General features: G+C 34.8%; 1 protein-coding gene across 1 annotated transcript in view; it reads right to left on the bottom strand.

Moving 5' to 3' along the window:
- Nucleotides 1-1,418, bottom strand: part of TMEFF2 (transmembrane protein with EGF like and two follistatin like domains 2) — a 281,645-nt gene extending 280,227 nt beyond the window's left edge. Inside the window, exon 1 of the mRNA XM_051985978.1 lies at nt 687-1,418. Within this exon, the coding sequence (XP_051841938.1) occupies nt 687-858 (172 nt within the window). The 5' untranslated portion in view covers nt 859-1,418. The remainder of the gene's footprint in view (nt 1-686) is intronic.
- Nucleotides 1,419-23,923: the final 22,505 nt, after the last annotated feature.

Below are 23,923 nucleotides of genomic sequence, written 5' to 3'. Positions count from 1 at the left end.
ATATATATATATATATACATATATATATATATATATATATATCCATCTTTTGGCTAGAAAACTAAATCTTAAGCCAAGCCAAAAAAGTGGGGGGGGGGGTAGAGGGAGGTGAAAGGGTGATAAGGAAATCTTTACTCAAAATCTTTTCTGATCATCAGATACTGGGTCCTAGACCATAGACCAGCACATCTTATTTGCACTTTTGCAAGGGATCAGCGGTTCTCAGTCACAGGATGGTTTATTACTGTCTCTCTTCCAAAGTTATTTGACTGATCTTCCAGCCTTACTTTTTTCATGATGGAAAAGGGACAGTGTAAGTATGATAATAAAATTGTGCTAGATTCCGTGAATATACAAAATATCCCGTCGGCTTCTCCGAAAGACTGATCAATTCAAATTGAAGTGTTGGGCTGACAAGACTCATTCACATATCGAACACTTTCTGTCCTCCTCATCAAACACTCTCTTATGTACCCTTTAAAATTTAACAAAAGCTAGATGTGCTATCGGTAGTGCGAAGCAGCGAGCTATAGGGGTTTGAAAAGATGGAAGGAAAGAGTAGAGGAATGGGTGAGTGGAGAAACACGAATGTTGAAGATGACTTTTACACACCCCCCCTTCCTCAACCCCTTACCGCACCTTTTCTAGTAAAGATATGGTTTGAGGGTATTTGGTTTGTAGCTTACCAGAACAGTTCCAACCGGTAGGCGTTTGACAGTCACTTAAGGAGGTAGGGAAAGCTGCAAGTTTCACGGGCCGGGCAATGATGAGTAACATCACTGGTAGCAGCAGCAGCCAGCAAAAGCCATCGCAAAGTGTCCAGCTGCTACACTGCCGCGGGGATTCCCAGAGCACCATGACTAGTTCACTCAACTCTGCAGCTGCAAAAAGGCTCTCCCCAAAACCAAAGGATCGCTGGGTCCGGGAACTGAGCTACTGAGCATCCCGGGGCCCCAGGCAACAGCAGCGGCTAGAGCAACGACGGCGGCAACAGCAGCAGCACCCGGCGTCAAAGCAGCCAAGCCCTCGCATGATCCTGAGAGTTTCAGCAACATCCAGTGACCCAGCTCAGCCCAGGGCGCGAGAGGGTCGTCCGTAGAGGTGCAGCAAAGATGCAGGCAGCCACTGCCATAGGGCTCCGCTCTCGGGAAAGAAGAAGGAAGCTGGATACAGGACAACGGGAAGAAGGAGAGAGAAAGGCTGGAGAAGAGAGCAAGAGCTAGAAGGGGCTAAGGAGAGAGTCAGTCACCGCGCTCCGCAGCCCAGCAACCACCTCTCCCGCTCTGTCGCCCGCATCCCTCTGGCGTGGGGGAAGCAGCAGGTCCTCAGCCCGCCTGGGATCACGTGGGAGGAGGCAACCAGCCCCTGATTGGCGAAGCGGGATGCAGGTCCCGGGAGGGAGGGGTCGGCTGGGAGGTGGAGTGAAGGAGGAGGAGGAAGAAGTGAAGGAGGAGGAAGAGGAGGAGGAAGACGAGGAGGAGGAGGAGGCAGCAGCAGCAGCAGCGGCAGATGCCACAGACTGACTTGTTCGGTGTTGGCCGGCAGGTTGCGAAACCTAGGACTTTGCCCAAGCAAGATCTCGTGGTGCTTGGAGGAACACCGTGCAAATGTATTTCTCCCTCATCCCTCCGGCTGGCTCCCTATTCGAAATCTTCCCACGCGCAAGCCCCAACCAGCTCCCAATGCAGCGCCCTGCCAGCCTCTCTGGTAACCCTGGTCGGCCTTCGCCCTGCACCGCCGGCTGATGTCTGAGTCAGCTACAGTGGGGACGTAGGTGGTTGATGGTGAACACCGCAGTGGTGAGAGTAAAGGGAAGAGAACGGAGCTATCCTGCTGGAGCTTTGCACTTAAGTGTTTTGACTGGTGGGGTTTTGGAACAGGCTGGAAGGTTGGAATAGAACAGTGTGATGCTGCCTCTCTGTGGGCGCTGAAAGGGGACAGTGGCTCCCTAGGGTGGGTGCGGGAAGCTGGGAGAAGAAGAACAGATCTGTCCTGACTGGGGCAATGATTTCCTCTTGAGTCTGCATCGCTGCGGAAGCTTCCAAAGCTGGCAGGACCATACTGTTCGCTCTTTCCCTCCCTTGTTCCATCTCTCTCTCACCCTTCCTTCTTTCCTGTTTTTCTTCAGTTCTTCCCAACCCCCTCCCCATCCCCACCTCACACCCCCCAGTCAATCCAGGCACAGCTCGGGAGAAGGAAAGATTCCCCACCCACATACACTTTTCTCAAGTCAGGAGGAGCTACGGGAAGCTGATTATCCGTCTGTCCATCTGTGAGCTAGTGACAAACAATTAGAAGGTCAGATCTGGCCCGAACAAGTAGGTAGGGAAATGAAGGAGAGGGAAGCCTGGAGGATTCAAGGCCCCTCCAGAAAAGCCACGGGTGGGCGTGCACGGTGCCGCAACAGTGAAGCGGGTGACCGGGAAATGCAGGTTCACTGTGGCATGCGGGGCGGGTTTTACCCTCAAACGTTTAACGCAGATCTGGTACTTGGATCATGCCAGTTACCTGAGGGATGTGAGAATGTAAAACTCTGCAGGAGCCTCTCTCTGTATTTGCCTCTTTCTCTCGCTCCAGCAGGCGACTTGCAAACGGGGTTGCCAGGATCCGCCTTTCGCCTGCTGCATTCTTCACACAGTTACATACTTTTGTGCCTAATGGCATTTTAGTTGATAGTAACTGGACTGTGTAGTTACTAGAGAGTTTTCCCGGACACGATACTCTTTCCATTTTGACCTTTGGTCTTTAGTGCTCTTACAGTATCTAAGGCATCAGACCAGGCAAAGTTTCTTTTTTCTTTTTCCCCCTCTTTTTTCTTTCTTTCCCCTTTTCTTTTTAATGGGTTTAGTGATTATTCAAACAAAGCTCTCTTTACTTCTATCCCAAGCCCTGTATTTAGAAAGGGATTGTTTTTACAACATGGCAGGTAATAAGCTTTCATTTCTAGTCATAAAAAGGAGACACCGACATACTTATTCAGCAAACACCAATTCGGATCCTAACAATCACCATGAGAAAACAAATTTTGCTAGAACTCTCCTTTCAAGTACCTTAACCTGCAACCTCCTTCCACTCCCTCGCTTTTTAACTTCTCTTTTGAGAGACTTGATCGTGCAGTACCTTGGTGTCTCAAAGGAATCCAAAATTTTCCTACTATGTGAAACCCAGCCCATTAGCCCACAGCCCCGCCTCTGCTCCAACACATATATGCTACACCCCCTCCCCCCAAATCACCCTCTCCCGCCCCTTTGCTCTGCACCCCTCCCCAAGGATTTCTGAATTACACAGTGACTCTCAATCCTGGCAATTAAGCTGCGGATCTTCACATTCTGGTCTGTGGCATCTCTCTCCTTTCCGAAAAAAGACTCCATTAAAACAAATCAATCTGACCAGACGTTGGAGGCATCAGAAAATCGGCTTCTAGATGTAGCAGCTAAATCCTTTAAGAAGGAGGAATGCCCATTAGACAGAACTGCCATCGGATATTGCAAAAGCACGGAATCAGAGATCTTGCCTCCTGCTGCAGCCTTTTAACAGAAGCCATAGCATAAATATAAGTTTAATGTAGATAGAGATTTAGTAACTCAACAGTAAGCAGGCAAGCATGTTTCATTTTCTCTAGCTGAGCTAGTGTGGCAACTAATCAAGCTTATGAAAATAAACCATGCATTAAACTAAAGGGAAAGTCCTTAAAAGTGTTTATGCAGCAATTATGATAATATAACCAAACCTGGTAAGATTTCAGTGCTGGGCTATACAAACAGGATCTTCATTCAACCTCTTAGCAAATTGAAAGTAAAATTGCTATTGAATTTTATGCTAAGTAAATTTCTGGCATGCTTACTAAGCATATATACTCCTAATACATCTTTCCCCCTGCCTTTTCCCTCCCCATGTAACTTAAAACTCCCATATAATTAATTAGCGGTTGTGAATGGTTAGCAAGTATAGTTAAATCCATTGAGTTCTTTTAAAAAATCTAAATAATTAAGGAGTTTAAGTAAAACCATGCTAATTGGAATGCTTTGGTTTTATGTTGCTTTTTTGTTATTGACTGTTAGGATGCCACCAAGAAAAATTCTAAAACTGGCAGGCACCACCATGTGGCAGGAGAACATCAGTCACTAAATACAGCCTCCTTGAATTGTTGAATAAGTAAACAGAAATGCACATTATTCACATCAGTCTTATCCTTAGGTATGAAGTAAGTAGATAAGCATTAAAATGAATAGAAATTAGAAAACAATGAGAATATCTTCTACTTTTCTTTTTTAAAGGTCAGAGATGAGTGGTCTCAATATCATTGTTGGGAGGTATAGTTTATTAAATAAACCAGAAATTCTGCATTCTAAGTTTTTAGTTGGAATGCTCATATGAAAGAACAGAAAAAAAAATAAATGAATCATTTCATTTAAATTGAAACAAATTTCAAATTTACAAAATGTTCTTTGACACACCCAAGACTGGCTTAATTGTGACAATATATTCATAATTAGTATTTTAAAGCAGTAGTCACCTACAACACTTTTCCAGAAAATTTCCATTCCCCATGTTCACCTTTTCCCTCCTCTTATTTCCCCCCACTCACGAGTATGAATATCTTAGATGGGTGTAAGAACACAGGGAAAATGTTTAATTGTAAAAACAGTTAAGGGGTGATAACTCACTTGGAAATGGTGAGATTAACTAGCCAATCAAATTTGTACTTCTGCCTCTTTCTTATGTGATACTTCTGTTGCTGGTGGTTCATTGAAATGCAGGAGGAAGTAAGTCAGTTATGGAAAAGACTCCATATATACATATATTTATATAATCTATGGAATTAGTAGAGTTCAGTCAGATTTCTGAGCCAATCTATACAAAAATTGCAGAGACAGAACTGGGTTTCTTTGGAATGGCTCCCTACAGAGAGAGACCCATAAAGTAATCTGTAACCCAGCACTTGGAGTATGGAAATTCTTTTGCAAAAAGTTTTCCTCCCGGATCAATTCACTCTCCTAATTTCTCTACCTCTCACCCAATAACCTTGCCTACTGAAGAGATAACTCTACCCTCTGAGACCCATGATGCTGACTGGTGATTTCCTGACTAGATCACCATTCATAAGAGATCTCAACAATTCATGTAACTCCTAGTTCTACTTCCTCCTTGGACTGTTTTACCCCCTTCTCCTACAGAATTTCTTTCTCTCTTCCAAGCTTATCAGTTCCTCTTTATGTTATATCTTCCCTAAACAGAATCCAAGCTCCTTGACAGCAGTTCCCAAAATTCAGCACATATATGTCTGGCATATATTAAATGCTTAATAAATGTATTATCTATTTAGTGACTCTAGATAGCTAGCATAAAGCAAAAGGACATCTACCATTTACAATCTATACAGTCATATTACCAGAGCTTAAATCTTTCTTTTTAACAATAAATACTTACAAAACCCCTACTGTGTGCTGGGCATTGTAACAAGCTCCTCTGAAATAAGTGGCATTATTTTAGCCATTTAACAGTTGAGGAAATTGAAACAAAAATTAAGTGACTAAGATCCCACAGACAAGAAGTTTCTATGGGCAGATTTGAACTCATGTCTTCCTGATTCCAGTCCTTATCTTTATCCATTGTGCCATCTAGCATTCCTATCCTTATCACATGATGCTATATTGTCATCTTTGTGCCACTGAAATGGTATGACTTTAAAAGTATCCTGGCTATGATATTTTTTGAAATTACAATAAAAATTTTTTAAAATATAAAAAGAGGAAGTTTGGACTAGATAAATTCTCAGGTCCCATACCTCTCTAAATCAATGATCTTAAAAGTTCAAAGAAAAATTAGATGAAAGAATAGTCTCTCATCTAAGTGAGAGAGCATGAGACACTCCACTTACTGAACCTCCTCCTTTTGTTGACCTGGAATCAGCCCTGGTAGTTTGATTCAGAAGCTTGAACTTTAGACTTAAGTATTACAGGATTTTACTGGAAGTCTGGGCATCTTAGAATCACAAAGTGTTTAAGCCTTCTAGGAGGGACCTCAGAGGTCTATGTAGTCCAAGCCTATCTAAACAGGCATCCCTTCTATACATCTCTCAAATAATGTAGAGAGCTCTAGGTCTGGAGTCAGAAACACCTGATTTCATATTTGACTTCAGATATTCAGATATGCAGATTTGCAAATCACTTAATCTGTTTCACTTTTTTCAGTTGTAAGATGGGATAATAATAGCACCTATCTCTAAGGATTATTGGGAGGATGATATTGGCAAAGGTCATAGTGTATGACAATAGTAGGTACTTTACAGATTCATGTCCCTTCACTAAAAGGCCTCAAATGATGGGAAATTCATCACCTCACAAATTAGTCCATTCTGTTTTTACATAATTCTAATTGTTAGTATGTCTCTATGTGTGTGTGTATATATATATATATATATATGTGTGTGTGTGTATGCATATTCATATGTACGAATGCATAGATACACATATGTTTTATATGTATATATGTGTATATATAGTCTAAGATCTGCTTCTCTGAAATATTTTCTATTTGCTCCTAGCTTAGTTTTTAGTGCCACACAAAGAGATTTTAATCCTTTTTCTATATTACAAATCTTCAAATAATTAAAGACAGCTATAATACCCAACTTTCCTAACTGCTCTTCTACCCTTCCCAAGTCTTCTCTTCTCTAGGTTAAAATTCCCTATCTCTTTCAACCAATGCTTGTATAATATGATTTGTAATTACTTTTTTCTGGACTTTCTGTCACTTGGAAAATCTTTCCTAAAATGTGCAACTTCCAGATTTGTTCTGATCATCAGAGCACCTGTGGTGCTTTTAATGTACTTTAGCTTTTTGGCTATTCTGCCACATTTGTGATTCATACTGACATTGAAGAAGAATAAAAATTTCTAGTCTTCTCACATAAACTGTTGTCCAATAATACTTTCCCATCTTGTACTTATGCAATTGATTTTCTGTACTCAAGTAAAAAAAATACTATACATTAATTTCCATAAAATTTTATTTTAAATCCTGAATTCTAGCCTGTTTAGATAAACACAATAGCATCTAATAGTTTTCTCTGTGTAATTTTCATGCAACTATAAAATTATTATTCAAGAATAAAAGTCTAGGGCTCACAGTGAGATAGAGAGATGTTAATATCTTATTTTATCAATTTTTCTCATATATCCTTATGAATTAAAATGTAATTTGAATAGACCAAAGCCACAAAATAAAATTTATCATTGTTCTGTTGTGTTCAACCCATCTCCAAAACATATGATACCACAGCATTCTATGATATATTTTGTCAACACAAGGATAACTGTTTGGGTTCTCATTCTAGATCTGTCATTTTCTAATGAAATAACTTTCAGAAATGATCTAGACTCTCAAAGCTATACTTTCCTCATTTATAATATATGGCTAATGGTATCTTCCTTGCTTTACTTGTTGTGAAGATCAAATGAAGAAATCTTATAAAGTATACTTAGAAAACTAAAACGACAGGTCAGTCTTGATTAACAAGTGCTGCATAGCTGCATTTTTTTTGGAAATGACAAGTTATTACTGAGAATGGGGAGCAACATGAGTCTGAGCTGTTAGCCAAGGATGTTTTCTCCCTAAAAAGTGAATTAGTCATTGTTGAATTAAAGACACACTGGTTTCACATACCCTCTGAAAGTCCAATGATTATTTGTACAGGAAAACAAATTAAACTGGTTAGTCTCAGATTTCAGTTAGGTACTTGGAATAAGATAGCAGAACACCTTTCTTGGCTAATACTTCAATATTTCTTTGTTGGATTTATGTTCTAATTGATATGGGTACTTCTCTAGATAGTATTGGCAAAACTCTATTATCATCTCCTATTCAGATCCATGTCTTTCTTCTTCCCAGTTGTATATCTGGCTCTAGTTGATTGTCCCTTACCAATTCCCATTAACCTTTCATAAAGCATTCAACAAGTGGACTGTATTGCTATCATTACGTTTCATATTTAAAATTTTGCTAATAGGATGCCAATAGCCTTATAGTTATTGGATTAGGATTATTATCAGGTTTGACATTCAAGAGAATAGACTGAACTAAAAATAGCCTCTACGTAATTGCTATACAATATACGTAAAACACAGAAACATTGGAAGTTTTTCCCTATGGGTTGATACCCATTAAGTGATCAATAATTTCATATAGCCCCCCCCCTCAATCTTGGTTGCAATTGATTAACTACAGTATGTTAGGAAATAAGTAGGACTCACTATGCTACTTGCACACCTTAGCAATACATCTTTAGCACCTTAATAAAGCATAGAGGGGAATGGTATATATACATAAAATTTATGTAGATGAACAGGTACATTAAATGCCTTTGATTATTATAAACCTAAATTGGTCTATAAAAAATCTTGACTTTATCTTATTCCTTTACTTCTGTCAGAAAATTCTTTTAGAGTTTCCTAGTGCATTTCATTACAAATCAGATATGGAACAGGAAGTTTTATTCCCACAAAAGAAAAGGAATGCTAAGCAATAGAATAAGTAGAATGATTGTTATCATTTGAGAGATTAGTATACAACCTCGTCATGATATTTGTAAAAGGATTGCTTGTTATCCATTAAAAATTTTACCTCTATTTTTATACTTAGATCAATGGCAAGTAGGCTTTTGTCCCTAAACACTTTCTCTCTCCATCTCCTTCTCTCTCTACCTCTTCCTTTCCCTTCCATTTTCCAGGTCTTTCCTCTCTCTTTCTCCCTTCACCCCCCTCTCTCTTTTCTCACCTCCTCTCTCTTATTTCTCAGTCTTCTACTTTCTCTCTTTTAGATTCAGTGACATTGGTCTCATGACAGCCTCATGAACAATACATTTCATCTCTTGCTTATATACATTTTCTCTTTCTGGCCCATTTCCACTCCATGTTTTCATTATTTTTGCTCTTCCACTATATCTACTTTTAATGGAATCCTTCCCCAACCCATCATAATTTTAGTTCATTTCCTCTCTTAATTACATCCTATTTGTGTTGTATGTATTTGTTTTGTAAATATTTATTTGTCCACTGCCTAGACAATACGAAATAAGAAAAACAGGAGAAGGCCCCATCTAAGATAGAGGGGGTGCCTAGGAAGTCTTGCGTTCGGAGCCTAGAGACTATATGTCTACCTTGTCCAAGATGTTTTAGCAAGGACACCTTCATTCTATTCCCTGATTATCTCTTAAATGCTATAAGAGTATAATATATTAAGATATAACTTATCTAGTTCTAGTTTTCTTGTTTCCCTTCCTCTCTCCCTTATTCCCCCTCTCTCTCTTTCTCTTTCTCTCTCTCTCTCTTCCTCCTTTCCTTCCTCCTTTTCTCCCTTCTTCCCTCTCTCCCTTCCTCCCTTCCTCCCTCTCTCCCTCCCTTCCTCCTTTCTTCCCTCCTTCCCTTCCTCCCTTCCTTCCTTTGTTTCTTCTATTTATTGGTTTGCTGTCTTAATATTTTGTAGATAGAATAAACAGATGATTCCTATCCCCTCCGACACTTCTTGCTCAAATTAAAGTATAAAGATAACGCTCTTTGCTTTGTATTTGAAGATCGGTGAAGATGTATTTTTTCCTCTACTGGGTTGGTAACTGGGAGCTTAAGGCCTTCTAGACAAAATTGTGTCTGTGATAGGACCATACTCTTTCTGTCTTTTTTTCCTTTCCTTCAGGGTTACAAAAAGCATTTTCTGCTTCCAGGGATCCTGAAACAATATGGTATTAACTACTATAGGAGTTGTTTGATAGCAGCAGTAGAAAATTTCTGGTATCAAGGCAAATTACAGTAAAATTATTGGAGAAAAAATAGTATGATGAAAACAAACAAAAAACCCCAATAAAAACAAACAAACAAACAAAAACCCTTTCATTTTGTCCTGCCTTTATTCTGCAAGTTTGCACTTTTTCACAAGTAATCAATGAATATAGTAATTTCTTCACAACCTCACCAGAATTGTTTTGTAGGTTTTAATTAGTTTTTCCAGTTTGATGGGCATAAGGTGGTGCATAGAAATTGCTTTAATTTGCATCTCCATATTATTAGTGAGGTTGATTATCTTGTCAAGTGGTTATTAACAATTTGGGTCTCCTTTTTAAAAAAAAACTTTATCAGTTTATATCCTTTGACCTTTTATTCATTTCAGACTAATAATTACTATTGTGGTCTTTTAAAAATCAGTTTTTAAAAATGTATTTTAAATGTTTTTTCCTATCATCTATCTATCTATCTATCTATCTATCTATCTATCTATCTATCATCTATCTATCTCTAAACCTTTAGGGTTGTACTCGGGATTTTCTCCATCAAATCACAGAAACTTAAAATGCTTTTTATTCTGAAAGCTTACTCCACATCTTGTATTCAGACATTGGAAGTACTCTTCTCTGCTAAGGTCTTTCTCTCTATCTCTCTCTTATTGAATGCCTCTTCCCATCTTTTACAGAAATCATTCTTCCTCCTTTCCTATGGACAACAATCCAGCTATTTCTTTAGTTTTCTTCAAGATGGATTTTAGACTTTTCCTAAAATGTCTCCTTATTCATGCCACTACCCCACCACTTTTTAGCTTCATTCTATGATTTTCTTAACTATTAGAATGTAAACAACTTGAATGAAAGGACTATTTCTGATTTTATTCATTTTACCAATACTTATTACAGTTCCCAGCACATGGTAAATGCTTAATAAATGCTTGTTAACTGACTGATATTTCCAACATGCCATTTCTCTTTTCTTTACTATTTCCATTTTTATCTTAATTTTTTAAACACTGTTGCAATTGAGTACATCCATCTTGTCCCCAATAATTCCACCCATTTATTGAATCCAAAATGTATTAATATCATAGCAATTAAGATAAATACTTTATTCTTCTTTTTTCATGTTTTCTAGATTAAATAAAAAGTATAAGGCTCTCATTCATCTGGAATTCACTGGAAATTTTGCATAAGATATGTCAAAATTCCTTTCCCAAAAAATTCATAAACAATTTCTTCAAATAATACATTTTTTTCTTTTCCTCTTTATTTTCTAAAGGGTTCTTAAACACCACACACACATATATATATATATATATATATATATATATATGTGTGTGTGGTTTAAGAACCCTATACATTTGGTTGTATGGCTGTTGTATTCATTATACTACTGAATAAACAAAGTGAATCAACTAGTATTGATACTAACCCAATGATCTATTTATCTGCTTTTCTTTCTTTCTTTCTTTCTTTCTTTCTTTCTTTCTTTCTTTCTTTCTTTCTTTCTTTCTTTCTTTCTTTCTTTCTTTCTTTCTTTCTTTCTTTCTTTTTTTGTTGTTGTTATTTTGCCCAGCATAGGATAATTTCGATGATAGAAAATTTAATGTGTCTTAAACTCTGGGAGTACTAGATGCTGTTCACAGAAAATTTCATCTTGTTCACTAGTTTCCCATTTGAATTTAATTTTGATTTTTCCTAGACCTATTTCACAGGCACTTGTTTTATTTTTAAATGACATTATATTAAATGCATTATTTTGGAATGTATTTTAAATTTAATACAATTACTAGACTCAACCATTAATATTGTCTCTCGAATTGTTTACATACTCTTTTGGTCATTATGATTCTATAATTCATCTTTTAGAGTTTCTATGTATAATTAGAAATGTTATTCTCCAAACATTTAATGGATAACCTTCCACAATCTCAGATGAACTGGTATCTTTTAATTTTTCTTTTACTATATTTTCTCTTACCAGTCCTCACTAATAATTATTCATAATGCAGTACAGAGGGGAAGATTCTATTATATTTATTTTTTCACCTTTATAGTCATGTCAATAGACTATAAAAATATTTCACTTTGTGTAACATGTGTATTGCTAAAGAGATGCATGTAAATGAAAATTTCATAAATGAAATCCTATTTAATCATTGCCTTTTCACAGGTTCTTTGTTGTTATTCCAAGTTGATTTTTAACTGTTCATTTCTTAAGCAAATTAATTTTGTTTTCTCTTCAGCTACATTTTTCTGAACATTATCTCTCTGTCAAATAATAATTATTTCTAGGATTTTTATATTGTTTTAATATTTATGAAGCAGTGGACTCAGATTATCTCATTTGAACCTCACAATAACAGATGCAGAAGCCAGGAATCAGAGAAATGAATTGATTTGTTCATAGTCATACAGCTTTTTAAGATTCAGAAAGAATATTGCAATCAAGTCTCTAGATTTCAGATGTCACACACTTTTATATTACATCACACTTCGTTAAGTGGTGAAAGATATAGCAAATAAATAAAATAGGGCAACTACAATTTTGAAGAACAATTTTGGAGAATGAAGAATACTTTTATATAATGAACAAGAAACTCCTTATTTCTCTGGCTCCAAATTTGTGGATGTGTTTGTTATTCTGTTGTCAGCACTTAATTTTTGAATTGCAAATTCAATATTAATAAGTTATTTTATGCTAATAATAATTTGTTTTCCATAGCATTATTAGGATCCTTTCCTCACAGCGATCATGTGAAGTAAATAGTGAAGATATTAGATTCTATTTGGTAGATAAAAAACTGAGGTTCTGGATGGGTAGGTCATTTGCCCATGATTCTTAGTCAATAAACTTGTGAGGCAGGAACTGAAATCTTTGGAATTTCAAATAATTTGTTATCAGATGAATGATTAACCTTGTTATGTGAGTAATCATATTATAGCACTAGGCAAAATTAATCAAAGGGAGAAATTAGCATGTTTTTCCATCCCCAAACTCCTTAAAATATACTCATTGAAATATGTAAACTTAGCTATATAAAGAAAGTCATAGCAACAGATAAATGTGTGTCATAGGGGATGAAGAGTAGGTTTTGGAATCAGGACAGTCACAGTTAAATTCTGGACTCTGACATATACTGTCTATATATATATATATATATATATAAACTGTTTTCCTCAGAAACAAGATTAAATCAAATAAATCAGTTCTGGAGCTATAGAACTCACAAAAAGATAGAGTGAAACAATTTCCCAGCTTATGATAACTTAAGTGGACTTCAGAATAAATCTGTCTCACTTGGGAAGAAGAGAACACAGACCAGTACAGATGTATCCAGATGTTCAGCCAGGAAAGTAGAAGACTTTTAGCCACAGCACAGTTCAGCAACTGAGGATTCATGATCCTGTTTCAGCAGGCTAGTGGCATAGCAGGCTATTTGTGAAGCATCCTGACCCAGTGAGAATGCAACTTTCAGTTAAAGAATTTACTGAGTAAATAGACTCAGGGAGCATGGGTTACAACAGCACAGTTGGTAAACTGCCAGTATCTGAGGTTTCGATGCAGGAAACCAGTGACCATGTCCATGTTTCCAGCACAAGAATCTTTGGACAGTGAGTCATCCTGGGAGTAGAGATCAATTTTTTTTTAAATTATAGAATAGACTAAAAATGAATAAAAACCAGAAAAGAGCCCTGACAGTAGAAATCTACTATTGTGACAGGGAAAATCAAAACACAAAAATTAAAGAGTAAAATAGTGGGATAAAAGGAAAGGGGAAAGCATAATGAGGTAAATTATATTATACAATGAAACAAGAAAGACTTATTACAGTCGTGGGAAAGAAGGGAAGGGGTGAGCATTATTTGAACCTTGCTTTCATTGAATTTGGCTCGAAGAGGGAATAACATACACACTTGGCTGCACGTACAAATTTATCTTACCTTAGAGGGAAGTGAATTGTTAAAGGAGAAAGAAAATGGGGATGAATAAAAGGGAAGGCAGAAGAAAAGTCAGAATTAGGAGAAAGGTGAGAAAAAATAGGGCAGATTGATAAGGTAGTAGTCAGAAGTTCAAAAATAGAAAAACTATCAGTATAATTGACCATATTAATAACAAAACTAATAGAAACCATGTGATATTATCCATAGATGCTAAAAAAAAACTTTTGACAAAATACAGCACTCATTCTTATTAAAAATACTGGAGAACATAGAAATAAATAAAGTTGTCCTGAAAATAATAAATATAAAACCATTAGCTTTATATGTAACTGTGAATAAAATAGAAGTTTTCCTAATAAAATCAAGGGTAAAACAACGACATCCATTGTCAACATTATTATTCAATATTGCACTAGAAGTATTATCTTTAGAATTAAGAAAAGAAAAAAATAAATTTAAAGAATTAGAATAGGTAATAAGTAAACAAATTCACTCTTTGAAGATAACATAATGATGTACTTAGAAAACATAAGAGAATCAATTATAAAGCTATTTTAAATAATTAATAACTTTAGTAAAGTTGCAGGTTATAAAATAAAGTGATAGAAATAATTAGAATTTCTATATATGACCAACAAAGACCAGCGCACGAGATACAGAAATTCTGTTTAAAATAATTATAGAAGATATAAAAGGTTTGGGAACCAAGAAAAACCTAGGAACTATATAAGCAAAATTACAAAACTTTTTTATACAAATAAAGCCAGATCTAAATAATCAGAAAAATACCAATTGCTCATGGGTAGGCTAAGATAATACAATAAAATGAAAACCCTACCTAAATTAGATTACTTTTCCAGTTCTGTATCAAACTCCCACAAAATTATTTTATAGAACTGGAAAAAAATTAATAACAAAATTCATCTAAAACCCTCCTAAATGTCAGGAATATCAATGGAATTAATGAAAAATAATACAAAATATGGTGACTTATCCATGCCAGATCTAAAACTATATTATAACATGGAAATTATTAAAACTGTTTGGTTTTGGCTAAGAAATAGAGTGGTGGATCAGCAAAATACGTTAAGTATACATGACACAGCAATAAATGACTAGAGTTACCTCTTATTTGATAAAATTAAATTCTCCAGCTTCTGGGATAAGAACTAATTCTGACAGAAATGGCTGGAAAAAACTGTAAGATAATATGGCAAATACTGGGAACAGATTAACATCTCACAATGCTTGAATAAGGTGAAAGTAGATATCAGGCTTAGCCCTAAAAGCTGACACTATAAATACATTAAGAGAATAAATAATTGTTAATTGGTCAGATCTCTAAAGAGGGGAAGACCAAAGAAGAGATAGAGAATATTATGAAATGCAAAATGGATAATTTTGATTATATTAAGTAAAAAAGATTGTATACAAACAAAATCAATGCAACCAAGATTAGAAGTAAAGCAGAAAGCTGGGAAACACTTTTTATATCCAGTGTTTCTGATAAAGATTTCCTTTCTCGATTATATATAGAACTGAAGCAAATTTATAAGAATACAAATCATTATCCAATTGATAGATAATAAAATAATATGAACAGTTGGTTTTCAGATAAAGAAATTAAAACTTGTTTGAATTTTATTTTCTTTCTCATTTTTTGATCTAATTTTTCTTGTGCAGCAAGATAATTGTATAAAGATGTAGGACTATTTTGGGCTTAACATATATTTTTACCAGTTTAACATAAATTGGATTACATGCCATCTAGGGTGGGGGGGAAGGAAGAGGGGAAATTGGAACACAAAGTTTTTCAAGATCAGTGTTGAAAAAATTATCCTTGCATATGTGTTGAAAATAACAAACTTCAACCAAAAATAAATAAACTTTTAGAAATAAAAAGAGAAGAAATTAAAACTATCTATAGTCATATTAAAGATGCTCTAAATAGCTATTGATTAGAGAAATGCTAATATTAAAAGAACTCTGAGGTAGCAACTCACATCTATCACACTGGCTACTATAATAGAAAAGGAAAATGATAAATGTTGGAGAAGATGTGGAAAAATTGGAATACTAAGGCATTGCTGTTGAAGTTGTGATGACAGGCAGTCAGATATGGTGGGCAGAGAGATGGCCTTAGAGTCAGTAAGAGATGGGTTCAAGTCCTATTTTTTTCCATTTACTTCCTGTGTATTGGGCAAGTTGCTTGACTGTTCATTATTTAAGGAAACTCTCTAAGACCCTAAATGTTATAGAAGTTGAGGTTGTACATCCCTGGGAGCTTCTGTCACTAGTGAAAAAAAAATAGTCCTTTCTTTACTTCCTTATTTAAATCTTCTATGAATCCAAATCTCAATTCAAGGATTTATTCTCAGTATATCTAACAATATTTGATATAAATTTACTTTCACTAAGGCTATTTTTAAAAATAAAGTAAAACAAACAAACAAAAAAAAAACCTTATGTGCTCTACTAAAAACATTGAATTTTTAAAACAACATTAAGAAAGAAGATTTTTTAAATTCAAAATTTAGATGTGATTCACATTATCATTGTTCTCATGTTTGCTATACTTCTGTTGTGATAGGGCAGCATACCACTGGGAAAAAGCACAGTAGTCTTGGGAACAAAAGTTCTAGGTTTGCGTCCCTATGCTGTCATTATTTTTGACACCCTGAAAAAAGCAACTTCATCTGTCTATACCTCTATTTCATCTTGTGAAAAATTGGGATATTAATATTTGCAGTACCTACCTCACTGAAAAAAACTTCATAAAAATTTAAAGCCAAGGCTTCTTAACTTGGATCTGCTGAACCCAAAGGGTCCATGAATAGAATTTTTGAATTTTTACAAAAATATTTTTATAACTCTATTTCAGCATACTTGTTCATTCATGCTATTTTATACATTTAAAAACATTATTGTGAGAAAGGATCCATAGGCTTCTTCAGATTATCATTGAGGTTCATGACACAAAAAAGTTAAGAACCTCTGTTTTAAGCAATATGTACCAGTTGTTATAATTATTTCTTTTATGTTTTATAAGTGACTCCTCCATGTCACCAGTTTTTATTAAAAAAATAATTTAGGAGTATATATTGACTAAAAATACTAGCACATTTTTTCCTCCTTAAATCTTACCTTTTAATGAATTTTAAGTGAACTAAATAGTACTTAATAATAATTGCATACTCCCCTACTTAAATCTCAGAAATAACTTTGAAGATGAAAGAAAACTAAGGCTTAAGCAAACAGCAAACTTATAAATTGCTGTGAAAGGTTATAAAGGCAGACAAAGGGAAACCATAGGTTTTTAGTCTACAAGACTTACTTCTAGGACCTATAGCTATTTTCTAAAATGTAAACTAGCCTTGACACTGCAGAGTTATCACTCAAGCAATGTTTAACAATTCTTAAATTCACAAAATCTCAGAACTGAAGAAGATTGCAGAGGACATCTGGTCTTATGTAACAGGAATATGCACTAAAATATCTAACAGAATATAAGTTTCTTGAAGGCAAGAAATATTTCATTTGTGTCTCTGTATCCTCAGTGCCTGGCACAGGAGCTGGCATACCCTAAGTTGTTTCCAGTATTGTTTGATTGATTAGTCTTTGGCCTATCTCTTCCCTTTGAAGGAAAACTTTCAGTTATAGTTTGGGAGAAGGACACATTGTAATCTTAGCTAGTTCATTTTACTTGAACAATATTTATATTTAGAAAGTTGTCTTTGTATCTGATTGAAACCTGCTATAATTTCCTCTCAGTATTCTCAATTCTGACCTTTAGGATGAAGCAGAATAAGTCATGAAAATTAGAGCCAGAAAAGATCTTAGAAATAATCTCAAATGAGATAATAGATGTAAAATGCTTGAAATACCTTAAAGTTTTGTATAAATAATAGTCATTATTTTCACTTTCATCATTATTATCACGATCACCATCATATAGTTAAATTTTTTACAAATTAGCAATCTGAAGCTGAGAAAGATTTTCATCTACCCAAAATTATAGAGAATAAAATACAGAGCCAAAGTAAAAAACAGATTCACATTACATATTCTGAGCTGTCCTAATTCCTCTTTCACAAAATACTTCTTAGAATACTTAAAGATCATTGCCATCTGATATTTAAGTCTTCTTTTTCATTCAGTCTAAATTTCCTTATTTCTACTAATGGAAAATAATATTTTGGTTTTAAGTCAGTTGGATTCTAGTAATTCTATCTCTGTCTCTGTCTCTGTCTCTCTCTCTCTTAAACAATGCAGCTTGTCAACGTCATTACTAAAACGTGACAGGCAGAGGAAAAAGGAAAAAAAAAATCTGTAGGTAATTTTGTCAACAGGAAATTGAGGAACTACTACACAAGGTATGCGAAGGAAGGGGAAATAACGAAGACAGCAAAAAAAAAAAAATTCTCAGAACTCTTAATATTACAAAAAGGTGACCAAAATCACATCAATAACTACCAGAATGTATACCTACTCTCTTGCCTGCATATAATCTTTATCAGATTGTAAATACATAAATCAAGGGCATCTTCAATAAGAATATTAATAGGAAACAGTTAGACTTTCAAAATTGTCATTTGTTGTGGAGCCATGCCTCAAGTGACAAAGATATTATAGAATATAAAATCACATTATGCTTATGATTTCCAGATTATAAAATAATGATTCAGGAGACCAAAATACTATCTTAGAAGCACATCTATGTCAAAATATTATCCAACTGTGCTTCATTCAGTATTCCTTGGGAGATACTCTTTGATAATAAATACCAGCTTTAGGAAGACTACTATAGAACAGGAATGTTAAAAGTGTTCAACATTGTAATAGAAAGATTTATCTTAGAGTCCAAGTTAAATAGGGATTACCTATGATTTGTGAAGTCTTCTACATAATTTTTTTTTTTTTTTTTTGTGGAAGACACCGTGCTGATTTCACCAGCGCACAGAATATTGCAGAGTCTTATGTGAGAGAGTCCTGTGATCACTTTAATGGGATTGTCTGTCTGGACAGGAAAGACTAAGTGGAAAATTTCAACATATTTTTGGATAGACTCTCAATATAGCTTATCCAACAATATGTATATTTTAGACAGATAGATATCACAGATGGACAATGAGCTAGGCCCAGATTGAAAGAGAGAAGACCAGGCTGGATTGCTTTTAGAAAATTATAAAATTCTTTTACCAGCTCCAACTTTCTCATGAAATAAAAGGCTCTTCTTTTCAATATTAATATTTTATCAGTAATCTTAAATGTCAATGAGTCATGGAATGAACTGCTTCCAAAGAATTGTAGATGAATATCAATCAAAAGTCAGTGGAGAGGGGGATAGAGCAAAGAAGAAGAGCAGACAAAACTTTGCCTGAGCTCCTCCTGGCTTCCTTAAGAATCAACAGTAGATCAAGGCTTTGAATGGATTTTGGAATAACGGAACCCACAAATATTTGGAGGGTAACAATTTTCCAGCATAAAATATCTTGGAAGAAATGCAAGAAAGATCTGTCTCAAACAAGCAAGGGAAAACTCAGCTCAGCACTACAGCAGAGTTGGCTACTCTTTCCTGGTTCAGAAGGTTAGTGGATCAGCAGACTAACTGTGAGACATCTAATGCAACTACAGAAGGCAAATAATAAGCCTCTGAACTGCAGCATAACAAGCAGGAGTTGGCCAGAATCACCCAGCACACCAGCTCCAGGGCAGCCAGTGAGAAACCACTATCCCCCTCTAGAAAAAGTTTGAGACAACTTATCCTGTTCTCAAGGAGCATATCTCAATCTTTAAAAATGAGCAAAAAGATGAAAAGAGCTTTGACTACAAAATTACTATGGAGACAGGGAAGAGCAGAAGCCAACCGCAGAAGAGTACCATAAAAGCAAAATGCCTTCAGATGAAGCCTTAAAGAGGGATATGAACTAGTTTCTAACTTAAAAGGCTTTCTTGGAAGAGTTCAAAAAAGATCTTAGAAGAAAGTTAGAAGAAAAATGGGGAAAAGAAATGAGAGTTTTGCAAGAGAGTTTGGAAAAGGAAACACAGAAATTGACTGAAGAAAACAACTCCTTAAAATGTACATTTGGTGAAATAGAAAAAAAAAACATACTGAAGGAAAAAACTTCATAAAAAATAGACTTGGCAAAATGGAAAAAGAAAACAACTCCTTGAAAAATAGAATTGATGAAATGAAAAAAAATAATTCAACGAATAAAATAATTTCTTTAAAAGTACAATTAGCCAAATGTAAAAGCAAAAAGTAAATTAAAGAAAATAATTTACTAAAAATTGGAATTGGAAAATGGAAGCAAATGATTCAATGAGACATTAAAAATTCAAATATCGAAGAGCCACAATCAGGATTACCCAGTGCCTAATAGCTTCCACTTTAAAAGATCAAAGGGTTTGAAATATGATATTTTGGGGGGCAAAGGAGCTTGGACTACAACCAAGGATCAACTACCCAGCAAAATTAAGCTTTATCTTTCAGGGGGAAAGATGAATATTCAATGAAAAAGGGGTTTTTAATTTTTTTCTTATAAAAAGACCAGAACTGACCAGAAAATCTAATCTTCAAATATGGTACTCAACAGAACCATAAGATGGTAAAAAAAGGTAAGGAAAAAACCCTGTATATTTTTTATAGCTTTTTATTTACAAATATATGCATAGTTAACTTTTCAGCATTGACAGTTGCAAATCCTTTTGTTCCAACTTTTTCCCTCCTTCCCCCCACCTCTTCCCCCAGATGGCAGGTTGACCAATACATGATAAATATGTTAAAGTATAAGTTAAATACAATATATGTATACATGTCCAAATAGTTATTTTGCTGTATAAAAAGAGTCGGACTTTGAAGTAGTATACAATTAATCTGTGAAGGAAATCAAAAATGCAGGCAGACACAAATAGAGATTGGGAATTCTATGTAATGGTTCTTTGTCATCTCCCAGAGTTCTTTCGCTGGGTGTAGCTGGTTCAGGTCATTACTGCTCCATTAGAACTGATTTGGTTCATCTCATTGCTGAAGATGGCCATTTCCATCAGAATTGATCATCATATAGTATTGTTGTTGAAGTATATAATGATCTCCTGGTCTTACTCATTTCACTCAGCAGCAGTTCATGTAAGTCTCTCCAGGCCTTTCTGAAATCATCCTGCTGGTCATTTCTTACTGAACAATAATATTGAATAGAATTTTAGAAAAAGTTAGGTGTGATAGACTTTTAAGGAAAATTAAATGGGGGTAGAAAGGAATATGCTTTTTTCTTAGTGGAACCTACACAAAAAACTGACCATGTATTAAGCCATAAAATCCTCACAATCAAATGCAGAAATAGTAAATGCATCCTTTTCAGATCATGATGCAAAAAATTACTTGTAATAAAGGGCCATGGAAAAGTATACCAAAAATTAATTGGAAACTAAGTAATCCAACTCTATAGAATGAGTGGGTGAAACAACAAATCCTAGAAACAATCATTAATTTCATTGAAGAAAATGACAAGAATCAGACAACATACCAAAATTTATGGAAGGCAGCTAAAGTAATTCTTAGGGGAAATTTTATGTCTCAAGACGCTTATTTGCATAAAATAAAGAGAATAGCCCTACTAAGAAAACATATGATTATATCAATAGATGCAGAAAAAACATTTGACCAAATACAGCACCCATTCCTGTTCAAAATACTAGGGAGTATATGAATAAGTGAAGTTTTCCTTAAAATGATAAATAGCATCTATTTAAAATTATCAACAAGCATTATATGTAATGGGGATAAAGTAGAAGCATTCCCAGTGAAATCAGGAGTGAAACAAGGTTGCCCACTATCATCATTGCTATACAATATTGTTTAGAAATGTTAGCTTTGCAAATAAGAGAAGAAAAAGAGATCAAAGGAATTAGAGTAGGTTATGAGGAAACAAAATTATCGCTCTTTGTAGATGATATTATGTTATACTTAGACAATTCTAGAGGATCAACTAAATTGAGGATTAGAAATAATGAACAACTTTAGCAAAATTTCAGGATATGAAATAACCCCACATTGCATTTCTTTATGTTACCAACAAAGTTCAACAACAAGAGCTAGAAATTTTAAATCCCTTTTAAAATAGCTGTAGGTAATATAAAATATTTGGGAATTTTACCTGTCAAAAGAAAGCCAGGAACTGTATGAACACTGTTACAAAACACTTTTCACATAAATAAATTAGGTCTAAACAATTGGAAGAATATCAATTCCTTATGTGTAGATTGAGCTAATATAATAAAATTGACAATTCTACCTCAATTAATCTATTTATTCTGTGCCATACTCCAAGAAATTACTTTATAGAGTTAGGAAAATGATAACCAGATTTATCTGGAAGAATAAAACGTCAACAATTTCAAGGGAATTAATTGGAAAAAAATGAAAGGAAGGTGATCTAGGTGTATCACACCTTAAATTATATTACAAAAGTAGCTATCATCAAAACCATTTGGAATGGGTTAAGAAATAAAATAGTGAATCAGTGGAATAGGTCAGGATTCACAAGACACAATATCAATGATTATAGTAGTCTAGTGTTTCATAAACCCCAAGACTCTGCAATAAGAATTCATTATTTGACAAAAAATTACTGGAAAATTGTATGGTAGAAACTAGGTATTGACAAACACTTAACATCCTATACCAAGATAAAGTCAAAATGGATTCATAATTTAGACATAAATGGTAATATTATAAGCATATTGGGAGAACAAGGGATAGTCTACCTCTCAGATCTATGGAGAAGGAAGGAATTGTGACTAGAGAACAACTAGAGAACAATCATGAAATGCAAAGTGGATAATTTTGATTATATTAAGATATATACAGGTTTTTTTTTTCAAACAAAGCCAATGCAGGCATGATTAGATGGAAAGAGAAAACTAGGGGAAAATTTTACATTCAATGTTTGTGATAAAGGCTTCATTTCCAAAATAAATAGAGAACTGACTCAAATTCAGAAGAATACAAGCCATTCTCTAATTGATAAGTGGTCAAAGAATATGAACAGACAATTTTCATATGACAAAGTTAAAGACATTTCTAGTCATATTAAAAATGCTCTTTCTCATTATTGATTAGAAAAATGCAAATTAAGATAACTCTGAGATATCACTTCACACCTCTCAGATTGGCTAAGATGACAGGACAAGATAACGCTAAATATTGGAGGGGATATGGCAAAACTGGGATACTAATATATTGGTGAATTATGAACTGATGCAACCATTCTGGAGAGCAATTTGTACTTTTGCCCAAAGGACTATCAAACCGTGCATAGCCTTTGATCCAGCAGTATCTTTATTGCATCTATATTCCAAAGATAACATAAAAAGAGGGAAAAGAATCCACATATGCAAAAATGTTTATAGCAGCCATTTTTGTAGTAGCAAGAAACTGAAAACTGAATGGATGCCCATCATGGGGGTTGTTTGAATAATTTATAGTATGTGAATGTTATGAAAAATTTATTGTTCTATAAGAAATGATGACCAGGCTGATTTCAGAAGAGCTTAGAAAGACTCACATGAACTGATGCTAAGTGAAGTGAGTAGGACCAAGAGAACATAGTACATAGCAACAGAAAGTTTATGTGATGATCAGTATGATGGACTTGGCTTCTTTCAACAATGAGGTAATAGATTCAAAGCAATTCCAATAGACTTGTAATGGAAAGAGCCATCCACATCCAGAGAGAGAACCATGGAGACTGAATGAGGTTTGCAACATTGTATTTTCACCTTTTTGTTATTTGTTTGCTTGTTTTTTATTTCTCATTTATTTCCCTTTTGATTTGATTTTTCTTGTGTAGCATGATGAATGCAGAAATATGTTTAGGAGAATTGCACATGTTTGTCTTATATTGGAATACTTGCTGTCTAGGGTAAGGGGGACATTTGCAAAAGTGAATTTTGAAAACTATCTTTGCTTGTATTTTGTTTTTAATTATAGCTTTTTATATACAAAACATATGCATGAGTAATTTTTCAACATTGACCCTTGCAAAAACTTCTGTTTCAACCTTCCCCCTCCTTCTTCCACTCCCTCCCATAGATGACAGGTAGTCACATACATGTTAAATATGTTAAAGTGTATGTTAAATACAAAATATGTATACACATTTATACAGTTATCTTGTTGCACAAGAAAGATCTGATTTA

This window comes from Antechinus flavipes, chromosome 3 (genome assembly GCF_016432865.1).
Source record: "Antechinus flavipes isolate AdamAnt ecotype Samford, QLD, Australia chromosome 3, AdamAnt_v2, whole genome shotgun sequence".
Taxonomy (NCBI): Eukaryota; Metazoa; Chordata; class Mammalia; order Dasyuromorphia; family Dasyuridae; genus Antechinus; species Antechinus flavipes.
This window is presented reverse-complemented; position numbering and strand designations above follow the sequence as displayed.